At 43.7% G+C, this 21,902-nt stretch overlaps 1 protein-coding gene across 13 annotated transcripts; it reads right to left on the bottom strand.

The window, feature by feature from the left end:
• Positions 1–29: 29 nt before the first annotated feature.
• LOC139635562 (protein-methionine sulfoxide oxidase mical3b-like) lies at positions 30–21,883 on the bottom strand. Of its 13 annotated transcripts, XM_071503021.1 has the most exons (33): positions 21,254–21,862; positions 19,176–19,518; positions 17,771–17,978; positions 17,576–17,692; positions 17,284–17,385; positions 16,689–16,844; positions 16,509–16,609; positions 16,142–16,399; positions 15,746–15,861; positions 15,531–15,657; positions 15,348–15,441; positions 15,122–15,269; positions 14,608–14,804; positions 14,164–14,264; positions 14,012–14,074; positions 13,422–13,592; positions 12,953–13,030; positions 12,444–12,527; positions 9,665–9,836; positions 8,698–8,801; positions 8,247–8,316; positions 7,930–8,098; positions 7,341–7,564; positions 7,128–7,196; positions 6,067–6,723; positions 5,904–5,992; positions 5,178–5,255; positions 3,991–4,236; positions 3,699–3,792; positions 3,535–3,585; positions 2,866–2,965; positions 2,671–2,744; positions 30–2,036 (listed from the first exon to the last, which is right to left on the bottom strand). In XM_071503021.1, the coding sequence occupies exons 2-33, from the start codon at positions 19,437–19,439 to the stop codon at positions 1,852–1,854; spliced, it is 4,767 nt and encodes a 1,588-aa protein (XP_071359122.1). In that variant the 5' UTR covers positions 19,440–19,518; positions 21,254–21,862; the 3' UTR covers positions 30–1,851. The 13 variants fall into 13 exon arrangements, 10 of the variants coding, with proteins under 10 accessions (XP_071359122.1, XP_071359117.1, XP_071359120.1 ...); XM_071503016.1 differs by having other exon boundaries at positions 17,576–17,978; positions 21,254–21,864; XM_071503019.1 differs by having other exon boundaries at positions 7,930–8,095; positions 17,576–17,978; positions 21,254–21,864.
• Between the last annotated feature and the right edge of the window lie 19 nt (positions 21,884–21,902).

Here is a 21,902-nt window from a genome sequence, read left to right as displayed (position 1 = left end):
CATCAGAAAAACGACTGTTGAGACACAAATGAATTACGTCCTTCAAATTATGACTAAAACATGAACAGAGCGTTTTATTTATGGTTAACCAACATTATTATTTATCGTCAAACATAACAAACACTTAATTTTGTTCTGTTCATTTAAGCTCATACAACACCTGCAGGTTCATCTCTGATAAAACATTACATGACATCACACCTGGTCAACCTGAAAAATAAAAATCCATCAGGGTGAAGAAGAAAATTCTTAACTCACTTATTATGTTCATCATTAACATGTAATCAAAGTTAATTTACCACTGTAGTGACGAATGTCTCCCCATTCAAACTGCCTCCACAGTAAAATGCTGCTCACACTTTCATTCATCAGTGACAGAACTTTTATTCCGGTATTAGATTGTGTTAAAACTGATCAGCCTGTAGACGACAGACCAGGTATGTAACTGTAGATGTAAAGCAAACAAAGGATGAATGAACTATAGACACATCAGTTGATACTGAGCTTCACTGTTTACTTTTGTTTTTAATGAGGTTTTTCATATTTTCTTTTTCTTCTGTATAAAATGTTTTAAAGTTTCTCAGGAACTGAAACCTGGATTTGTTTTTAAACTCAGTGTCTAAAAATACAAGAAAATTCACGTTTTGAATGATGATGTATCTTTGTAACAGCTGAAGGCTTCTTACCTTTGACCTCTTCACTTATTGATCGCTTCACTGATCAATAAGACAAACTAAAAGGGCGAATGTAACAGGAAAATAATGAAGAATAAATTCTAAACATCAGTTCATCATTTGAGAAATGATGAACAGCTCATCAACTGTCTCTGTGGATTCATTGTGTCACCTTTGCTGTTTCACCATCACCTGTTCACATGAAGCAACAGGAAGGATTACACACAGAAACATGTTAAAGAGGAAGAAGAAGAACAAAGCACCTGGAGGACTGTGTAAAGTCTTTATTAACCAGGCTGAGAGTTAGAGTCACATTAATGACCTCATCACAGTCACATGACTCGGCATCAGTTTATAGGAACATGATTAATAAACAGTTAATCATCAATGGCAGGTGGAGATGAGATAAGGCAGACAGGCGTTCAACAGCTGATGGTGTTGGCACAATAATCAATAATCAATAATCAATACAACTACTTACATACAAATACATTTATTTCTGCTCAAACTGTCTTCCTCTCACTAAAGCCTGGTCACCACACACCTAGGTTACTCAGTTAACTAGTTGAAGTCAGTCGGTTAACTAATTGAAGTTACTCCGTTAACCAGTTGAAGTCAGTCGCTTCCTGAACTTCACAGGACAAGTTAAAGTTGGGGGGGGGGTCATTATAATTTATGAATGAATTTTAATCGGGACACTTCCTGGTCTACATGGACACTAAAAGTAGGATTGGATTGGAAGACAACAGTTGGAGGTTTGGACTGAAGGGTCATTGTGGTCTCTGAACCAGTCTGTCCTCTATAAGCTGGTCTGAACTGTCCAACTAGCCTTGCAAATAGTCAGTATGTCCCTGAGCTTCCAGCACTGACTGATCATTAATAAGTTTAATGTGAGGGAGAGGGAGGGTTGGACCAAAGAGCAGAGTATTGTCTCCACAACAACCATCAGCATATTTCAGACTGGTTCTGACTGTCTTCAGGTCTGTTTCTGTTCTGACAGTGTTTTGAAAATGGATTAATACTTGTATGGTCTGGGTTTGGTTTTTATAGGTCCACTTCAGATCTGGACCAAATTCTCAAAAACTTAAAGAACAGCTTTTGGCGTAGTGTTTGTGTCCAGACTGGTTCAGGCCCAGCAGAGTACCTGCAGATTAGCTCAGACCTGTTCAGACCAGTTTCAGGTCCAGCTGAGTCCCAATCCCCGGGCCATCATGACCTCCCCCACATCCTTGTCTTCCTGTCGTTCCTGCAATCTCTGTTCCTCCAGCAGAGACACCAGAGAGTCTCTCTGCTCCACCACCTCCAACATCTCCTCCAGGATAAGACGCTCCTCCACCAGCTGCCAGTCCTCCTTCAGGTGGTCTGCGTGACAAAACATACCAACACAACACAAAACAACACACAGCGTTAGATCCAGTAATTGTGTTTTCTCTCTAGATCAAACTATCAGACGGAAATATCTCCGACTCGTTGCTGAAGATGCTGTCTTATTTCTCTCACATTTATTATTATTTCTGCTGAAATTCTGAATAAGATACAATTTAAATAATTTACTTTAAATGTTATTCACTCTAATTCCATGATATATGGAATGATATTTTCATGATATTTACTGCGAAAACTTTTTTTTTTTTTCAGGTTGCAGTTTTACTTCTTTGGTTTGCAGTAAGAGAACATCAGTTGGTATTGTTTGGTTCATTGTTAATGTTTGTCTTTGCTCTTAACATACATATACCTGCCACTCATCCCACTGACTTTACCAAGATGCTTCACTAATAGATTTGTCACACATTGAACAACCACCTCCACTGTGATTCAAATGTGGAAATATATATTTCAGATGTATGTTTATCAACACATGGAGATAAATATGTTTTTACAGTATCATGTGTTTCAGATTTGTGTGAGATGCTGCTTAATGATGGAGTTTAAGGTTGAAATCAGAAGCTGACATAAACTCCTACTGGGTCTAATCAGCTGTGTTAATGAGTGTTACCCTCCACAGCCATCCTTTCTCGAAGCTCCTGCTGCAGTCGACTCTGTCTGTCCTCCAACTCCAGTTCTCGAGCGCTGAAAAACAGCACACAGGTCAAAATCTCATACCTGAACCAGATTAAGAAAGTCCTGATAAACCCGACCCTGCTGAACCAGCTTATCCTGGGTTTAAACGGGTCAAAGGTCAGATACTCACAATATCATGAGTTCAGATTCATATCGAACCAGAGAATTCTTCTGCTGAACCAGCTGGAACCACTGCTGCATCAGAGCTGGGTTGTCCAGTCTACCCAGTCCTACAGAGACGGGGACAGACAGGTTTCAGTTGGACTTTAAGCTGCTTTGGAAACATGACAGTTGACTGTATTGTTTTAGTTCTGGGGTCAAATCACATCTATATTATAAAACTAAAAGATGTAATAGAACTGTATGTGTACAGTATCATCTCAGTTGTTTCATTATAGTATAATTAGACTATACTGTGGGATACTAGGTGTAGCTGATATTGTTTTATGGCGTCATTATAAACTACAGTCTGGTACAGCACAGTATTTTATTATATAGTGTAGTATGGTGAAGTATATGCTACAGAACAATATATTATAGATCACAGAACAGTAAAGATAGTAAAGGTATATAGTGTAGTAATAGTATAATAGTATACCTTAGTAAACTACAGTACAGCACAGTAAACTACAGTTACACATTGTGGTAAATGTGCATTAAATATATTTCTATATACTACAGTATGGTAGTGTACAATATAGAACAGCATATAGTAAACATATATATAAACTATAACACAGCTGTACATTATAAGACAGTGAACTGCTGTGAGTTCAGAGGAAGAATCAGGTGAACGAACCTCCCAGGTGAAGGTCAACATCTTCACTGTTGTTAGAGTCTCCCCAGTAATCTGACAAACACAGGTGAGTTCAGGTGATCATTCAGTCTGCAAGTACATGTCTCACTATGTCTATATATGTGTGTCTATATGAATGTGTGCATATGTGTGTACAGTATCTGTACCAGCTTCTCCTCTCAGAGCTTTCTCCACCATCACTCCTCTCTCCTCCAGTTGCCTCTGTTTCTCCTCCACCTGCTGCAGCTGCCTCTGGATCATCTGAAACACAGTCAGAGGCTCTTACCTGGGAGAACACCTGTCTGTCACACCTGTGCTTCACTTTATTTAGTCTAATCCCACGAAGAAAACATCACTCTAGTTTATGTTTGTGTGTGGCGATCTGCCTTTGTAGCCCTGGACTTTAACCTGGACCTCCTCCGTGTGACCATGACTGACTCCGCTCTCAGGTAAACTCACCTGGGCCTTGTGGAGTCTCTTCAGCTGTTCCTGTTTGGCCTGTCTTCGAGCAGCTCTCTGAACTCGTCGGGTGATTTTTGCATCCAGGGCTTCATCTTCATCCTCTCGTCCCCTTTGGAACATGGTCTCTTTCACACTCATACTGGATGGCTCTTTCGGCTGGACAAGGACCCCCACAACCTCTGTGGGACAAGATGACTGTCCATCAGAGTCCCGGAGGGGAACTCTGTCCCTCACAGAGCGTCTCTGGAACAATACAAACAACAGTGTTTCTGTGACAGTCGACCGCAGAGTCGAACCTGCACATGAACAGACGACCACTGTGACCTTGAGTCGTGATGACATCAGTCTGTACCTTAATGGCGTACGATCGTTTAAAAGCCAGAGCATGGGGGACATACGCAGGCTGAGACACATGAAGAAGAAACATGAAGGACAAAATCAAAAACACAGAGTTTGATTTAAAGACTTCCGCTCTCAACAAACACTGAATTAAAATACTTAGATCGATCCAAGATGAGTCTAAGTCCAGTTTTAAGTTTGCAGAGACACAATAGAAAAGCCAAGTCACTGGAGACAAGTATGAAATCGCTGGGACACGTTTAAATCAAATCCCAAATTAATCCTGACAAGTCCAAGACTCAAGTCAATCTAAAGTTAGTTGGGATCCAAGTCCAGTTTAAAGTCAGGTAAGAAACGTCTAAATCAAGTGTTGAATCAGTCGAGACAAGGCTCAAACTGAGTCTCAGGTCTCAAGTCAGTTGAGACAAGTCCAAGACCAGAGTCAATCATTTGAGAGAGGTCTGAGTCAAGTCTCAAGTCAGTCCTGACAAGTCCAAGCAAAATCAAGACCAGTCCAATCTGAGTCTTAAGTTAAGAGAAGTCCAGTTTTGTCAATAAGTAAATATTTAAAGACATCTCCAAGTTTAGAGTCCACTGAGACAATGATGATGGTCCAGTCTCAAGTCTGTTGAGTGAATTTCAAGTCAGTTGAAAAAAGGAGTTGAGACAAGTCCAGGTCAATTTTCAAGTCTTAAGTCTCTACAGCTAAGGTTTGTGGGTAAAATCTCCCCTATGATCAAGTAAAAGATCACGACAAAGAGCTTCATTCGGTTTCAAGTTTTCTAATATAAACTTAGACCACCATCACAACACAAAGGTGTTCCTGTATCTATCACAGCTGGTACCTCCTGGTTCTCCTCCTCCTCCTCCTTTATTGAGACTCTCTGAATTTCAGATGTGAGGTCAAACAGCTCCAGTTGCAGCTACAAACACCAGACATGACAGGTGACCTTCAGGGTTGATCTACAGGTGTGTGCCACAGAGTTTTTCATCCAGTTATTAGTCTGATCCCTTAAGTCAGCACACAGGACATGAACTTGGTTTTAGTTGATATAAAAGACTTGACAGACCATAATAATGAGCAGGAGGGTTGTCAGTTTGTTTTCATGTTCTGATTGGTCAGTTTGTCATCATGTTCTGGTTGGTTGGTTTGTTGTCATGTTCTGATTGGTTGGTTTGTGGTGTGGTGTGTGTCACTGACGTTGTTGTCGACAGTTGTTGTTGTTGTCATGATGAGTCCCCCAGGGTTCAGGTCTGGTGCCACTGTCATTCAACCTGGACTCCAGGGGGAGGAAACAGTACTTCAAACTGTCCTCACTCTGATTGGTTGGTTTGTATTGTTACTATGTTTCGTTTCTAGTTGTATTCTGATTAGTTGGTTTGTTGTCATGTTCTGATTGGTCGGTTTGTTGTCATGTTCTGATTGGTCGGTTTGTTGTCGTGTTGTGGTTGGTCGGTTTGTTATCATGTTCTGAGTGGTTGGTTTGTTGTCATGTTCTAAGTGGTTGGTTTGTGGTGTGGTGTGTATCAGTGACGTTGTTGTCAACAGTTGTTGTGTGTCTGAGTCTTACGTTGTTTCTGGGTTTCATTGAACATCTCTGCAGCAGAGTGGACGAGTCCAGATCAGACTCTTCTGTCAGACTCAGACCTCCTCTCACATCTGGAGGCGGGAAGTACTGTTATTACATCATCACAGTTAGACCACTCACATGTGTGCGTTTAGAATATCATTACCTGTAGCTCTCCTCTGATTGGCTGTTTCCCTCTCTGGAGGTAAACTCCTGCCTCTCTTCGTCTTTTCCCTCTTGTTTCCAGAGAACATCGCCCTCCACAGAGCTCTGGCTCCACCTCCTTCCACCTCCACCTGTCCAGGAGGCAGAGTCTCCCTGAGTCCCTTCAGCTGGAGAAGGAGACCCCCGCCCCCACCCTGGAGAAGGGGGAGGAGCAGGCTGCGAGGGGGGAGGCTGTGAGCTCCTCTATGTCTCTTCCCCCTCCTCACCCACTCTAAATCTGCCTCTTCCTCATCTTTGTCTGCCCCCTCCTTCTCTAACTCCACCCTTCTCTCCTGCAAATGCAGGGGCTTCTTTGGAGGCAGTTCAGCACTGATGTCATCAAACGAGCCCCGGCCTCTGGCAGCAGGTTGTCGGCAGGCATGTCTCAGAGCAACTGTTTCCATGATGACAGCAGGTGTGAGGTGTGTGGGCGGAGCTGTGTCTCTGTCCTCATCATGGGTGGAGTCTGGTGTGGTGATGAAGGAGGCAGTGGAGGGTGTGGTGCAGGGGGGCGGAGTCACAGATGAGGGTGTGGAGGTGGAGTCCGGGTCCACAGGTGTGACACAGCATGTGATGTCACATCCTGCAGCTGGGGAGGCAAGAGGAGTAATGTCCCCCTCTGTGAAGGGAGGGGGGAGGGGGGGGGGGGGTACTCAGACCTTCAGGTACAACCGACACTGTTCACTTTAAATCTTTTCAGTATTTGTATCTAACTGTCCCTTTAGTAACAATAATAATATTGTGTTTGAATGATTCAATTTAAATAATCAATATATAATAATAATACTATAGAATTACTGCCCAGCTCTGTGATTAATATCAAAATCATGTTATTCTATATTAATGTCATTTTCATGTCATTAAACACCAAACTAATCAGAAGAAGCTGCTTAAAATAATATTCATGTTGTTAAAATGATGAGATGACAGCAGACACAGCAGCTTCATGCAGAGTGTTAATGAAGTGAAGTTCATCTAAATTTGATGTTTTTATGAATGTAGTTTGGCCTGTTTGGTTTCTACCTGTCTCCTCCTCTATCAGGAGCCACAGGCCTGACTGACGCTCCATCTCCCAGGGACTGTACTCCCCTTCTACCAGCAGGGGGAAACACATACACACAACACAACACAACACAACACATTACAACATGTATACACAGCATCACATCACAAACACACACACAAAGGATTCAAACTACAGACGTGACAGGATCAGAAAAAATAAATGAGACTGACCGTCACTGGTCTCCACCTCACTGCCTCCTGCCTCTTCATCCTCCTCCACCTCCCCCTCCTCCTCCACCTCCTCCTCCTCCTCCTCCACCTCCTCCCCTTCCTGGGTGCTTCTCAGGTGGAGGTGGAGCTGCAGAGTTTCCCTCCATGAAGTTCTGGCCTCCTCTGAGGTCACACGTTGTCGACCTCCTTTGTTCTCTTCCTCCTCCTCCATCTCAGACTCTGAACTGAAAACAGAAAAACACAAGTACACACTGTTTCAGACAGAGGAGGAGGAGGAGGAAGGGGAGGAGGGAGGAGGAGTGGGGGGAGAGGAGGAAGGAGAGGAGGAAGGAGGGGGAGGTCACAGAGGTATGGAAGAGCAGTACTGGAGGTAAATGAATTGATGAAAAGGGAGTAAAATAATTATTGTTGAGACTAAATTATGGAAAACTAAACTGCGACCATAAATGTGGTTGAAAAACTCACAATTTAGACTTTTTTTCAGTTGTCTTTATTTTTTTATTTCCACTGTTTCATGTTTTTTTCTGACATTAATGACCTTCCATACAACTCAGTTTCCTTTATATTCGTTCGTCTTCTCTAACCTGACCTGTGCTTGTGTTTCTGGTTCACCCCCAGGTTGAACCAGTTTTGGGTCTCCTCAGAGACCTCCTCAGGCTCCTCAGACTCCTCCTGCAGCTCCTCCTCCGCCTTGGTCGAGCTTCTTCTGTAGTTTTCCAGCTCGACTCTCTCGGGCATCACCGCCATCACAGAAACTGCTGCAAACACCCCAACGCAGCCACACACACACACAGACACACACAGAAACACACACACACTAAAGCCCACATTGAATCCAGTTTAAGGAACATGCTCAGTGTGAACGGTAAGAAGACTGAAAGGACGATGCAGGTGAAGAGATCTCACCTGACAAGCGACGATGGTCAGCTGAGATCACAGAGTCAGATGAGAAGGAGGGAGCTGAAGCCAGAGACCCCTGCAAAGAAAACAAACACGCCCAGTGAGTGATACTGGTCATTATCCAGTTTATTAGTCACATCAGCCACAACACTGATGAACAAACAGACACCTGCAGGACCCAGGACCCAGGACCCCCTCACCACCACCAGTTTTATGCCTGACTCAGCAACTCACCTGTCACCTGTTAGTTCACATGTGACATTTTAGTAGTTTCAGTCACTACTCTTCAAATAACACTTTGCTGCTTTCACAGACCAAGACTTCAACTTACAGTGTTAGTAAGTTAGTGTTAACTGACATGACAAACGCCTTCACTGATGAATGTTTTCAATGGTTTAATATTTTAGTAGAAGTGAGCACACTTCAGTTTCTTTTATAAAACTTTATGGTTTCTTACTATTGACGGTCGGTGTGAAGTGCCTCTGTCAGATGGCGCCAGTCTCCTCCTCACAGTCGGAGCGTTCAGATGACAGTCGTAGTGCTGAAGGCAGTAAAACCTCCCTGAGACAGGTCAGGAAGAAAAAACACATCAGAACAGATGTTGGTACAGCTGTTGGTACAGCAGGTCGGAGGGAGCCCCACAGTGAGTCGTCACTGACCCTCATGGTTTTTATACCGACATTCAAATGATTTTCTGCTTCAAACTCTGGTCATGTGACCACTCCGCTCTGATTGGCTGCCGAGATTTTTAACCAAACAAACAGGAGATCTCGTTTGTCCTGAAGCTCAAACACACAATACACACTTTGTAGGATAAAAATACACACACACACACACACCAGCAGTAACACACATAAGCCCACAGTCTGAGACAGATGACCACAGAAGGTTCACTGGTGAAGCTCGAGGCTCTAACGTCGACACACACTGACAAAAACACACACAGTGAGATGTCACATGACAGCATCATGTGGTTATAATCAGACTACTGTGGTGAGCGGCAGAGATCAGTGTGAAATCAGACTGATGGACTGACAGGAACTTCCCCAGCACCTGCTGACCTGCACTGGTCTAACTTGTCACCTGACAACGTGTACTCCAGTACACCTGCACATCACTGCAGGGTCTGGTTAGAGTTATCTGACCAGCTACTCTTTAAACCTGGTCCAGATAACTTGGTCTCTGACTTCACAGGTAAAACCACCAGCAGGTGGTGAACACATCTGCTCATGGAAACACAGAAAAAAACAGTGACAGATATAAAGTAGTGATTCTGCATATTCATATCTAATATTATTCTATATGTAGCTGTTTCATTTTTACTTTTTTATCATAAAGACTTATTATCACAAGACTATGTGACTGGATGGGGAGAGAGAAAACAGAGTTATTGTGATGAAGACGTTTCCAGGAGTGAAACTGACCGTTGTGTTGGTCGTAGGCATACGCAGCCAGTCTGAGTGTGTCGCTGCAGTAATCACACTGGAAACAACTGCGATGGAAGAACAATCCCTCTGCACTCACACGCTCCATCACATAAACTCTCTTCTTACACAGGAAACAGACATCACTGCAGCCCACTGCAAACTGTACAGACTGAGACAAGAAGAAAACAGCAGAGTATTGATTGTTGGATGATGTGACATCAGCTTCAGGTTTTATGAGACCGTCTGATGGAGTTAATTCCATGTTTTTAACCAGGTTCATTAGAATCTGACAGGTAAGATTATGATGTCACCTAGTACCGATCACATTAGACTTCTGATCAATAAAACAAGTTACGTTTTGCAGGACTTTTACTTGTAATTAAGTATTTTTACTGTGGTACTGATACTTCTACTGAAGAAATATTACTTCCACTGCTCTGATCAGAATAAATATTTATCAGAGATCATTGGCTGTCAGCAGGAGGAATGATTTCACCATTTCCAAATATAGTGCATAAAAACAAAACATTTTGAGCTCAAGGTCCACTTGCTGAATATTCAGGAGCTTTTGACCCAATCAGAATGTCCTCATCAGAAACTGAGTTTAACTCCACTGTCATGAAACTGTTCGATCTCTTTGTGATTTCAGTTCTTTCAGTTTTTCTTCTTCATCCTCAAAGCAAAACAATTAGATCAAGGTCCACCGACTCCCCTGGGCCCCCTGGGTCCCCCTGGGTCCTCCTGGGTCCTCTCAGACTGACACAACCTCAATATACAAAAGCTCCAGAAGCCAATGAGCTCACTCCAACAGTGTACATCTGAATACACTGATCAGACATGAGGGAGAGAACAGACACGACAACAGACACACACATGAGAAAAGTAACAAAACAGAACCAAAGTCCTGCTTCACCTCCAGCTCAGACTCTTTGGTTGAATCCACCACAGACCTGGTTCACCTCAGAACCGGACTAAACCTGACCTCAGAAAATATTTGGACACAGGTCACAGGGTCAAGAGTGAAACACTTGAGCAGTCTTTTCTTAAGCTTTGGACAAACCTGAGGAGGAACTGAAAGGGGCACAGACCAGACAAACGAACAGTCAGGGAGGACCAGAACTTTTAGCCTGAGTGAGTCCAGCAGACGAGACCCTGAACTCATGCCCAGATGCAGACTGTCACGTGACCTTGTATCAAAACAAACATGGACAACAGCTGGTTGTGTTCCTGAGAGTCTGGTGGGATCCTGGATGTAGAGCCTGCAGAGGGACCTGGAGCTGACTTCAGGTAAAGATTTACCTGTCCCCTGGCACCACACAGGTGACATCATCAGCAACTGAAGATTGGGGTCATTACATATCACACACTATAGGATTTAATCTGCAGACTGTCCACACCAACTGACCTAAATCAGAATAGACCTGGTCTAACCTGGTCCCTGTCTTAAGACCTTTACATGAGAATCCAGATCAGATTCTTAGCTGAGGATCCTCACATGGTTTGTAGGTGGTTGGATGATTAAAACCTTCTGCTGTCACCGCTCCTCAGGCAGACTGTAAATCTCCAGAAAGTCCCTCTGAGGCCTCAGGCAGATCAATTGTCAATTGTGGATTTGTAACCCATCTGCTCTTACAGGGAACTGGTCTGTTAGGATCCAGTCTGGGGAAACCCCAGTATTTGGACTGGAGCTGTTCATCAGAGACTTATTGAGACCAGTGTGTTTCAGTCTGAACGAATCTCTACGTGTGTTGTTATTGTCCTGTTTCGCCTGCAGCCATGTTGGAGCTGATTCTGACTCAGATTATTAAAAGCTCATTAGAAACCTGATAAATCAGCATTCTCCAGGAGAGGTTTCTCTAATCCTAATTACAGGGATCAGGTTTCTGGTTTACATGAGGACAAGAACCTGGTTCCTGAAGTGCAGGTTAACGGTTTGGAAACATCTTCGTGCTCTCAAGATTTTAACTGTGACTGGAACACAGTCTGGACTGGAGAGTGGTTCAGGGATTTGACTCATTACACACAGATCTACACCACACAAATCTACACCACACAGATCTACACCACAGAGATCAACGACACGCGGGTGTATGACACACAGATCTATGACACCCAGAACCATGACACACAGATCTACGACAAATGGATCTATGCCATACGGATCTACAAAACACAGATCTACACACACGGATCTAGGACACACAGATCTAGGACACACAGATCTACTACCCACAGATCTACGACACAGATGAGGCAGAAACATCCATTGTCTCAGGTTTGTTTCCATGCCTTTGATGACGACTCATTTCACCACATTTCTTACAAACGTAATGACAAATAAACATCAGCTTGAAATGAAGGTTCGTTGTCATGACGACCGAGTTGAGATTATTCACTGATTCAGGTGTGAAGAGTTTACTGGGTTAAACCAGCTGCTCAGTCAGTAACTGAATCGTCCTTCAGAGGTCTGTGTGTGAGGCTGCAGGCTGGTCTGAGGTCAGCTCTTCTCTTCAATAGAATCTATTCATGTTACTGACTGAGGAAAGTTTGTTGTTGATCTGCAGACTCGTCACATGAACAACAAGCACACATAGCTTAAAAAAGCACTGACTGAACATTCAGCTCTGAAAAAGCCTGAGGACAGAACGGCTGCTGATCTCAGGTCAGATTAAAGCTCAGACTGAAGCTTCGACCTTCACCTGAGAACAACAACATTAAACATCCAGGATGTAACCGAACACAGCACAATCACCCACAGTACATTGCAGCATGGTACCTGCTCGTCCTTGGTGATGATACTCTGAGACTTGATCTTCTCTTTGAATCGAAAACTCATCTGCTCCTGTTGAAGAGTTCGTTTCTTTTGGTGCAGAAAAGGACAAAGAGGTTTCACTGAGGCGGATCAGTGAATCTGGATCTAGGGACTCAGGGATCAGGATCCAGACTACAGCTTTAAACTAACTGTCATATTCTATGATAAGATGCAGCGGGTTGGAACTTGACATGTAAATATATCTGTGCAGAACAACAAACCCTGCGCTCTCAGTGTCAGAGCTTCTCTCATTTTGTTATGATCAGATCAATGCATCAATACACTGATTTTCTTCATGGGAAACCAACAAATGGGTCAAACTGGAGTTTGGCTCTAAAGATAATCAGGGATCCAACAGTGTTCACCCCTGGAGGAGACTTAAACCATGAGCGTTCATCTGTCTCTACTGGTCTCTACTGGTTTCTACTGGTCTCTACTGGTCTCTACTCGCCCTGCTGTCTACCAGTCTTTACCGGTCTCCATGATGGTGGCTGTGCAGCAGTTTCTGTAGCCTCTGAGGGAGTAGCAAGGCTGGACAACACCTCCCCCTGCTGGTCAACACCAGAAATGACACATACACTGTTATGGTTTTTGTTGTTGTTGTCTGTTCTAATGATCTGTTCTAAAATGTCGTTTCACTTTGAGTCATTGAGTTGTTTTCTTTAATAAAAGTGCAAAACTGTGACAGTAAATCTGTTCCCACCTGTTTAATGCAGGTCACAGTATTTAATACAGTATTTCTCTTCTGAGTATTTAATAAAGTATTAATTTTCTGAGTATTAAATACAGTATTTTTACAGTATTATACAGTTTATAATAGAAAACAAAAAAAATAATGTTTAATATTATTGTTTCTGTCTCAGTTTGACCTGATGATCAGGAGGTTCAATATTATTGATCAGAAATCAGAAACCTCTCTGTCTGGCATCAGATTGAACTCACCTGTTGACATAAAGCTGCAGCAGCAGCAGAAGAACTCCTGCAGGTAGGCAAGCTCTCGTCTAACTTCGCTTGCAGCTGATTGGCCATCAGACGAACTCTGGATCCACCGGACCCACCCACAAACACCTTATCACACACCTGGCTGTCGACATCACCGTTCAGGTCACATGACTGGAAAACCAAAATGTCCATGTGTGTTGGCTCTGAATATGTTTCCATTTTTTCAATCACATCTGTGTGATCTATTCTGATCTGATCTAATCTAATCTAATCTGATTTAATCTAATCTAAAATCATCCTCAATCTGTGGTGAAACCAGGGTTTGAATTATGGGGGTGGATTGGGGGGGGTCTGAACGCCCCGATTAAGGCTTGGACCCCCCCAAAAGAGATAAAAGCAACAACAACATTTATACAACCTTCTTACCTGTAATTGTAAATATTACATGTATATTCTTTTCTTTTTCTTTCATTCATTTCTCAAAGTTTTCAGTCTTTCCTTATTTTATTCATTTTACATTTTCTTTAACAAACAATAATTCATAACATACATAACATAATTCATCTTGACAGTGACACTCAAACACTGACCTCCTGCTGCTCTTGACCAGGTCCACTGGTCTTCCTCTTTTTACCTGCAGAGTCTTTCTGCTCCTGTAGGTACAGAGGTAAACACACCTGAATGAATATGTAACATTAATAAAGATGTAAACAGAGTATATCTGCTGCACATAAACAGGAACCTTTGGTTTTTTCCTCCTGGACGGGCTGTGTCCCAGCCTGCTGAGGAGGGAGGCCGGAGTGATGAGAGCTGATCTCAGGTCAGAGCTGTGACTCAAAGAGCCTGAGACAAAGAGAGACACAGCTGAAAACTGTTTTGTTATGATGAAGATTCTTTTCCAACAGTTTACTTTTCTTCCATTTAAACCTTTTTTTCTTCAACAGTCTCTTTCTCTCTGTTCACAGGCCTCACTCTGTCAGTGAAGTCATTATTTTTATCATTTTAATACGTTTTCTTTTTCTTTTTCCTCATGCAAAAGTAAAGTTTTAATGAAGTCTTTCCTCTTCATTTAACTCTACGTTTGGGGTTTTCTGAGTCAGTGAATGATTTTTCTTTCTGAGTGTTTCCTCTCCTCAGAATAAAAAATCTTTCCTGAATGACAGGAGACAGAGCTGTGGCATCTCACCAGCAGGGGGGGGCGAGTCTTTGAGCAGCTGGTAGAACTGACTCAGGTACATGACCATGGACAGAGAGTCTGGTTCTCCTCCAGACCACATCTCCTCCACCGTCACCACAGGAGGAATACCAAACTCCTGCTCAGCCACATCGAAGCCCAGACGAGTGTTTTCTTCTACAGATGACTGGTCCAGAGAGTCAAAGTCTCTGAGGAGGGACAGACACACAACAGACAGATGATCAGATAACACTGAGCACTGATCTTGCTGATCAGTGAATCCATGGAAACGGTTTGATCTGCTTAGAAATAAAGAAACAACATCTTTGTTCAATCATGATATTTAAAAGATCAGTGTCATTTTCCTCCGTGAAGTGAGGACAAACATTTAATGATAGAAATAAAATGTAATCAACTAAACTACTCTAATTAAAACCAGCTGATGACAACATTTAAATTTTAATTGGATCAAATTAACGTTTTGGTTTCTGCTTCATTAACAGATAAACACAGTTCAAGTGTTTACATGAGATCAGGTCGGTATCTGTGAATAAGAGCACACAGAGCAAGGCCACTCTTCCAGGAAGTAGTCAGGTCGTCAACGGCAACGCCACGGTAACCAAGAGTCTGCTCCTGACACCAAGTCAGCAGCTGATTGGACCGAGAGAAGGACTCTGTCAGAGAGAGGAGAGCACAGGAAACTGTGAGTGGTTCAGATTCATAGTCGTCTGACTGCAGCCGCACTAACTCACCCTCTCTGAGGAGTCTGGGAGAAGACAGGCGGATGATGTCACCACAGTTTGTATTTAGTCCCGCCTCCTCTCCTGTGTCCACCAGGTGTCTAACCTGAAGAGGAAAAACACATCATCATACTCAGAGAGGAGCAGTTAGTAAACACAACAGTGTTTGCTCTTTGCGTTTCTGACAGTGTGTACCTGAGCAGGTGTGATGGTCAGAGGGTTGACGTTCAGGTACCGTGTGATTGGATCCACAGAGAACAGGCTGATGTTCTTCTGCATGTTCTCTGGAGTCGTTTGAGGGAGGAGACGGTACAAACTCTCCCTGGAGGAGACAGGGGACACCGGGGTGTCACCAGGTGATAACAGGTGAAACAGCAGCTGGTTTGTCCCGTCCAGGTGTGTCTACTCACCTTTCAGCCAGGACGTCCTGAGGAGCTGCTCCCTGAGACCAACTTCTGATCATCCAGGCTGAATCCAGAGCTGCCAGAAACCCACGAGCTACACCTGTCCCCATTGGCCAGAAGGGCTGAGGACAGACATAAGGACAGAGAGGAGGACAGACATGAGGACAGAGAGGAGGACAGACAGACAGAGAAGACGACAGACAGACAGACAGACAGACAGAGAGGAGAACAGAGAGGAAGAAAGACAGGAGGACAGACAGGTGGGCAGACAGGTGGACAGGAGGACAAACAGGAAGAGGACAAACAGGAGGACAGACAGGAGAGACACAGGTTATATTACTTTCTATCTGATTATCTCTCTGTCCCTCCACCTGTCTCACCTGCAGCAGACACCTGTCTCACCTCTAGCAGGCTGTCCCCCACCAGCGTGACAAGCAGCTGGTGTCCATGGCGTTGGCGGACCATGGCAGCGTTCTCGGATGCGTACATGCAGGTGAAGTCGAACATGGCAACGTCTGGCTGACCGTAATGGTTCATGGCAAAGTCCAGAGATGGCAGCTGGTGATTGGTGGAGAAGTTGGCGGCCTCGTGTGCATACGCCTGCAATGCATTCTGGTCCACGTTCCCCCGAGAGAGGAGCTGCTCAGTGTCTGCGAAGTCCTGACGGAGGAAGAGAAGAGTTTAGATTCAGACTTTCTGACTTGGTCATGGTCACCGTCACCAACAGTACGATTGGACACCTGTAGTGTTTAACCAGGTGTGTGTTTACCTGCAGGATGACTCCTTTCTCCAACAGGCTCTGTTTCTTTGCCGTCATCACAAAGTAGTGAGTGTCGTCTTTATAGTATACAATGTTCTCCAGGTCGATCCCTGAAAGGTTCAGACACATGACCGTTAACACACCATACGTCTCTGTCGTTAACTTCATGACACATAACGAAGAACGGACCAGTTTCCTGTCGCAGCTCCTGGAAGAACCTCTGGTTGAAGATGAACGCCACGCCGCTGATCTCCTCCACTTTGGCCTCAGCTGTGGTGTGTCTGTTTTTAAAGTTTGCTGTGATGGCAATGGCGAGCTTCCCTCTGAACTCTTTACGCCTGAAACCTACTCACAAAAACAATTCACAGAGACAGGAAGATCATATTCTGTCCAGTCAGAGGCCTCATACATACAGGAAGTTTCAGGTCACTTTAAGTCACTAACATCTGCAGGCTGTGAAAACTATGTTCACAAATACAACATGATACAACGGGAAACATCACAGCAACGGTTCGTCTGACATTTTAAGAGCTGTTGTTTAGAATAAGTTGTTTAATTCTGGAATGAAATTATAAAATTTCAAGATAAAGTTATATTACACAAGTTTTTTAATTTTCACATGTATTTAGTTGTAAGATTTTGTGATTATTGTCGTAATTTTACAAGACAAAGTAAAATCACATTATTTTGAAAATAAAGACTCATTGTCATGTTTTCTCTGTACTTTCAGTCTGAAGGTGGTGTGAGTTCGTCAGACTCAGCTCGTCAGAGTTAGTTGTTCTACCTGGAAGTGTGTTCCTGCGTCCATCTGCTCCAATTATGACATCAAACTCAAGCTGATTGACAGGATGAGACTTTGGGCTCACCTCCATCCTCCAACCCACCTCTGGACAGGTAAACAGGTAAACAGTTATTCAGGTAAACAGGTTAACAAGTAAACAGGTTATCAGGGAAACAGCAACACAGGTAAACAGGTAATCAGGTACACAGGTGAACAGGTAAACAGGTAAACAGGCAGATCATGTATAAACTATCACAGAAATCAGCGTCTTTATCAAAAGAACTTGAGTCCTCACTGTCTCTGTGCTGCTCTTCTGGAGGCTCCACCAGGTTTTTAAACTCCACATTGACATGGACTTCAACCCCCAGCAGTAAGGCAACCTTTAGCAGAACCAGCTGCAGCTGACGGATACCTGTAGACAGGAAACAGTCGGTGCTGATGACAGGGTCCAGCTGTTGTGACAGACATGTGTAATTGATCACAGACTCACTGATGTGGTCAATGGAACCTGCGCAGAACTTTCCATAGAACTTTTTGGCCCCGAGGCCCCGCAGGTCGTGGATGGTGAAGGGCCACAGGTGGAGCACATTGTTCCTGGAAAACGAGTCTCTCTTCTCCAGCAGCACCACCCGAGCTCCCATGAAGCTCAGCTCCACCGCTGTCCTCAGACCACAGGGCCCCGCGCCAATAATCACACACTGACCAATCAGAGAGAAGACACCATTGACCAGTCAGTGACACTAAGAGGTCTGTGTTTTCATTTTCATCATATTTCTACTTTTATGTCTGATGAGGTTTTTGTAATTAACATCGAATTTCCACATTGTGGAGTTTTTCTTAAAGGGCTAGTCCTTTAACTTTACAAAGCAGTTTACTAGTACTGGTTAGTTAGTTATTTAGTGTCCTAACATTGATTTTACTTTGAAAACAGTCAGGTTTAAGAAGAGAGTTAGAATTGTTAGAAGATACTGACAAACCAGTCTGTAGCTGTGTCCCAACTCAGGGGCCACATCCTTCAGAGGACCTGGTCTATGAAGGTGTGGCCCTTCCTGGCTGCTGTAGACCATGAAGGCTGAACCAAAATGAGACGGTCTGGTCTACAGAGGATTTTCTCTTTGTGTCAGCAGCTGTTCCCTCCCTTATCATTGCATCACAAAACATGGCTCCTGTTGCCTAGCAACAATGACAATACATCACTTCTTTCCACAGTAACTTGAGGTTTTAAGGTCCTTGGTTTTAACAGTCGTACCTTTAATGTTGAACTGAGCTGAAACACAATACTGACATTTAACAGTGTGATCCTCAGAATCCCTGTCTCTGCTGTGCTGTGCTGTTAACAGTGAGCAATGAATCTTGGGATATGTTGGGCAACAAAGGATCCACCTGTTGGAGCCTTCGTGGTCCAGGAAAAGAAGGACACGTTTCTCGGCCACATCTGAAGGAGCCTTTGAAATGGGACAGTCTAGCTGCTTCGCTGTGACACAATTGATCTTCAAATCCAGCCTCTGAAGGATTTGGCCCCTGAACTGGGACACAGCTTTTGTTTCCAGTTTGTTACACCTGTAACCAGTCACAATTTACTGACACAACCTGGAGTACACCATGACATCACCATGAGAAGTTTAAACCAGAAGAGGTCAGCAAAGACCAGACTTACAGATTGGCTGGTCCAGAGAGGAGGGACGGGGGAGGTTGGAATAAAACAAATCTCATATCATTTATAGAATTATTTTTCTGTCTTCATTGGAAAAAAATCCATCATTGAACACCTAACACCTGCAAGAGGACAAAGGGCAGGCTGTGGATGTGGTGCTGGGAAGCAAAGGAGGAGGGGCTTAGGGCGGGATCTCTTATCAATCAGATGACTGACATATGTAGTGTATGTGTGTAAGTACCGTGGTGTTGCTACAGGCCTGGGCCCTGAGGTACTCCTGCTGAGCAGCCCTTCGATCCAGCTTGGCCCACAAAGCATTGGCCCTCCAGTAGTTGAGGCGGTGTTTGATTGGTCGGTATAGTGGCCTCTCGGCGACTCTCTGGTCCAGCTGCATATGTTCACACAGCTGGCTGAAGGACCTCAGTGCCGCTCTGCACGTTGGCGCTGATACAAACTCATCAAACAGCTCCTGAGCTCGGCATTCTATGTAAGACTCGTCTCCCATGGTGACCCCAAAGGAAGCAGGGCACCATGGGAAGGGCGCCACCTGTTGATGATGTCACTGAAGGACTCCAGCTCGCCTCCTGACGTCGAAGAGAGAATGAAAGGACAGGATATGGAAAAACATCTGATACATTTGAGCTTCTCTAAACACTCGACCATAGTAACACACTGTAACACATTGTGTTGCAGTATGTTACAGGAAGTGAAACAAGTGTTACAGTGTGTTACAGTGTTTTGCAGTGTGTTAGTGTGTTACAGTGTGTTGCAGTGTGTTAGTGTGTTACAGTGTGTTACAGTGTGTCACAGTGTTTTGCAGTGTGTTACAGTGTGTTACAGTGTCTTGCAGTGTGTACCAGTGAAGCTGCTGGATGAAGTCCAGCTCTCAGCTGATTGAACCAGACCTCCTGCTGACAGTTTAAGACCAGACCTAAACATGGAGACTTGAAGGTCCACACATTAACTGTTTACATACACACTATGATCCTGGTGTTGACTCTTGGTTTGGATTCAGGTTCTGGTGTTTATATGACTCTGACAGTATCCAGAGTTTCTGATCATACTGGACCAATTAGATACCTCATCATTTTAGACACTGTTCTGCACCAACAGGACTGGCCAGAAACCAGGATCAGGCTTTAAATGTGCATCAAATGACTGGGATAGTCCAGGAATCCTGATCCTAACCAGGACGTCATTTTAAAAAGACAAACTGTAGATCTGTAGATCTGACCAAATACTCAAACACAGTGAAGCTGGTTTCTATCGTTCTGGTCCCAGAGTATTGACTCAGGAACATCACCAGGGACACATCTGCACCTCATAGATCAGTGACACAGATGGTGGTGGTGGCTAAAAACTGTCAGCACAAGGCCCACTACTTCTCATGGACTTCATCTTTGTGTAAGTGAACCTGGTGCTAATAATTTTAATTCAGCTGTGGGTAGTTTCACTTCCACTCTGACATAACGCTGTTAAACTTTAGTTTTCAGTCTTTGATGTTTTTCTGTTTCTCTCACTTCTGTGTTGTCGGTCACATGACCAGTTCATTTACATCAGTGTGTCACAGTGAATCAGTGTGAACACAAACAAAGAGGCTCATACAGAGCAGATCCATCTGTACCAAGTACCAAGTACCAACACACACACACACACACACACACACACACACACACACAGCAGCTGAGACCAAACGTTAAAATAGATAATGAGCAGTTTGAGAATGTTGACTCTGATCTTTTAATAATGTCTGTTGAACTGATGAATGTGTGTTTGTTTTGTTCACTGACATATTGTCATTAGATGTTAATGCTGAATGTTATTATTATCTGAAGACACTTACAGAGTGAGTTCAGACCTCAGTTCCACCATGGGCAGAAGAAAAACTCCCTTTAACAGGAGAAACTGCCAACAGAGCCAGTCTCAGGGTGGTGGGGGGTCTGCCTGGACCAATAACAGACCAGTAACAGACCAGTAACTCTAACAGTCTTGTGACTTGATGATTTGTCTGGACACTTTAACTTTAGATAAACAGACATAAAGAAAAATGGACGTCAGCTTCTATCAGTTGGAAACTGCTGCTTCATTTCATATTGATTAACCTACTAATATTTTTCTTTAGATTTTAGGCTGGTCTTCATGGTTACATCTCATTTTCGATGTGTAACCTGCCCTACCCACCTAAACACAGTATAGGACTGAGACTTTATAAATGTGTCCATCAGAGACAGACACACATTATGTCCACATTCATCAGGGTCTGATGATGAATCACTTAGTTTCTTCACAATAAAGATAAATGAATAAGTTTGTACTCACGTCTCAGAGCTGCTGATGTCTGCGGCTCAGTCCAGCTTCTCCTGCTGCTGCAACTGTAAATCCACTTTAATCTCACACACACACACACGGGCGCACACACACAGTGTGTCTGAGGTCAGAAGCGGGCTCAGTGGAGAGCAGACTCCACCCCCCTGAGAACAGACAGTAATCTGTAATCTGAGCAGAGTGTTTGAGCTAACGGGATTAAGGAGAGGAGATCAGGGGCCAGAGATCATCTTCAACATTGACAGACACAGAGGCGCCACCACGAGGCCGTCATTTTCATTACACTCCAGACAAACAGCTTCTCTCCACTGTCAGCTCTTTTCCTGCAGTATAAAGATTTTATGCGCTCAGTGATGGTGCTCTCCACTCAGTCTGTTCATAAACATAACAATAATTAAGGGTTAACAGTCAGACACAGCAGCAAGGAGGTGATTAGTGGAGCCACTAATTAGTCCTGACACAGAGCAGCAGCTGTGTTCATCTCCATCTGCTTTTATACAGTTTTTCATTTTTTTCTTGTTCTGTCAATGAGTCAACAAACTTTATCTGCTCCTCAGAACACTTTCTCTCTCTGTGAGAACTGAAATAATGTTTATTTTCTGGCTGCTCCTTGTTAAATTAATAAAAGTGTGTTGATAGTTAC

This window comes from Trachinotus anak, unplaced genomic scaffold, assembly GCF_046630095.1.
Source record: "Trachinotus anak isolate AG129_WGS33_773 ecotype Australia unplaced genomic scaffold, CSIRO_AGI_Tana_v1 ptg000018l, whole genome shotgun sequence".
NCBI lineage: Eukaryota > Metazoa > Chordata > Actinopteri > Carangiformes > Carangidae > Trachinotus > Trachinotus anak.
This window is presented reverse-complemented; position numbering and strand designations above follow the sequence as displayed.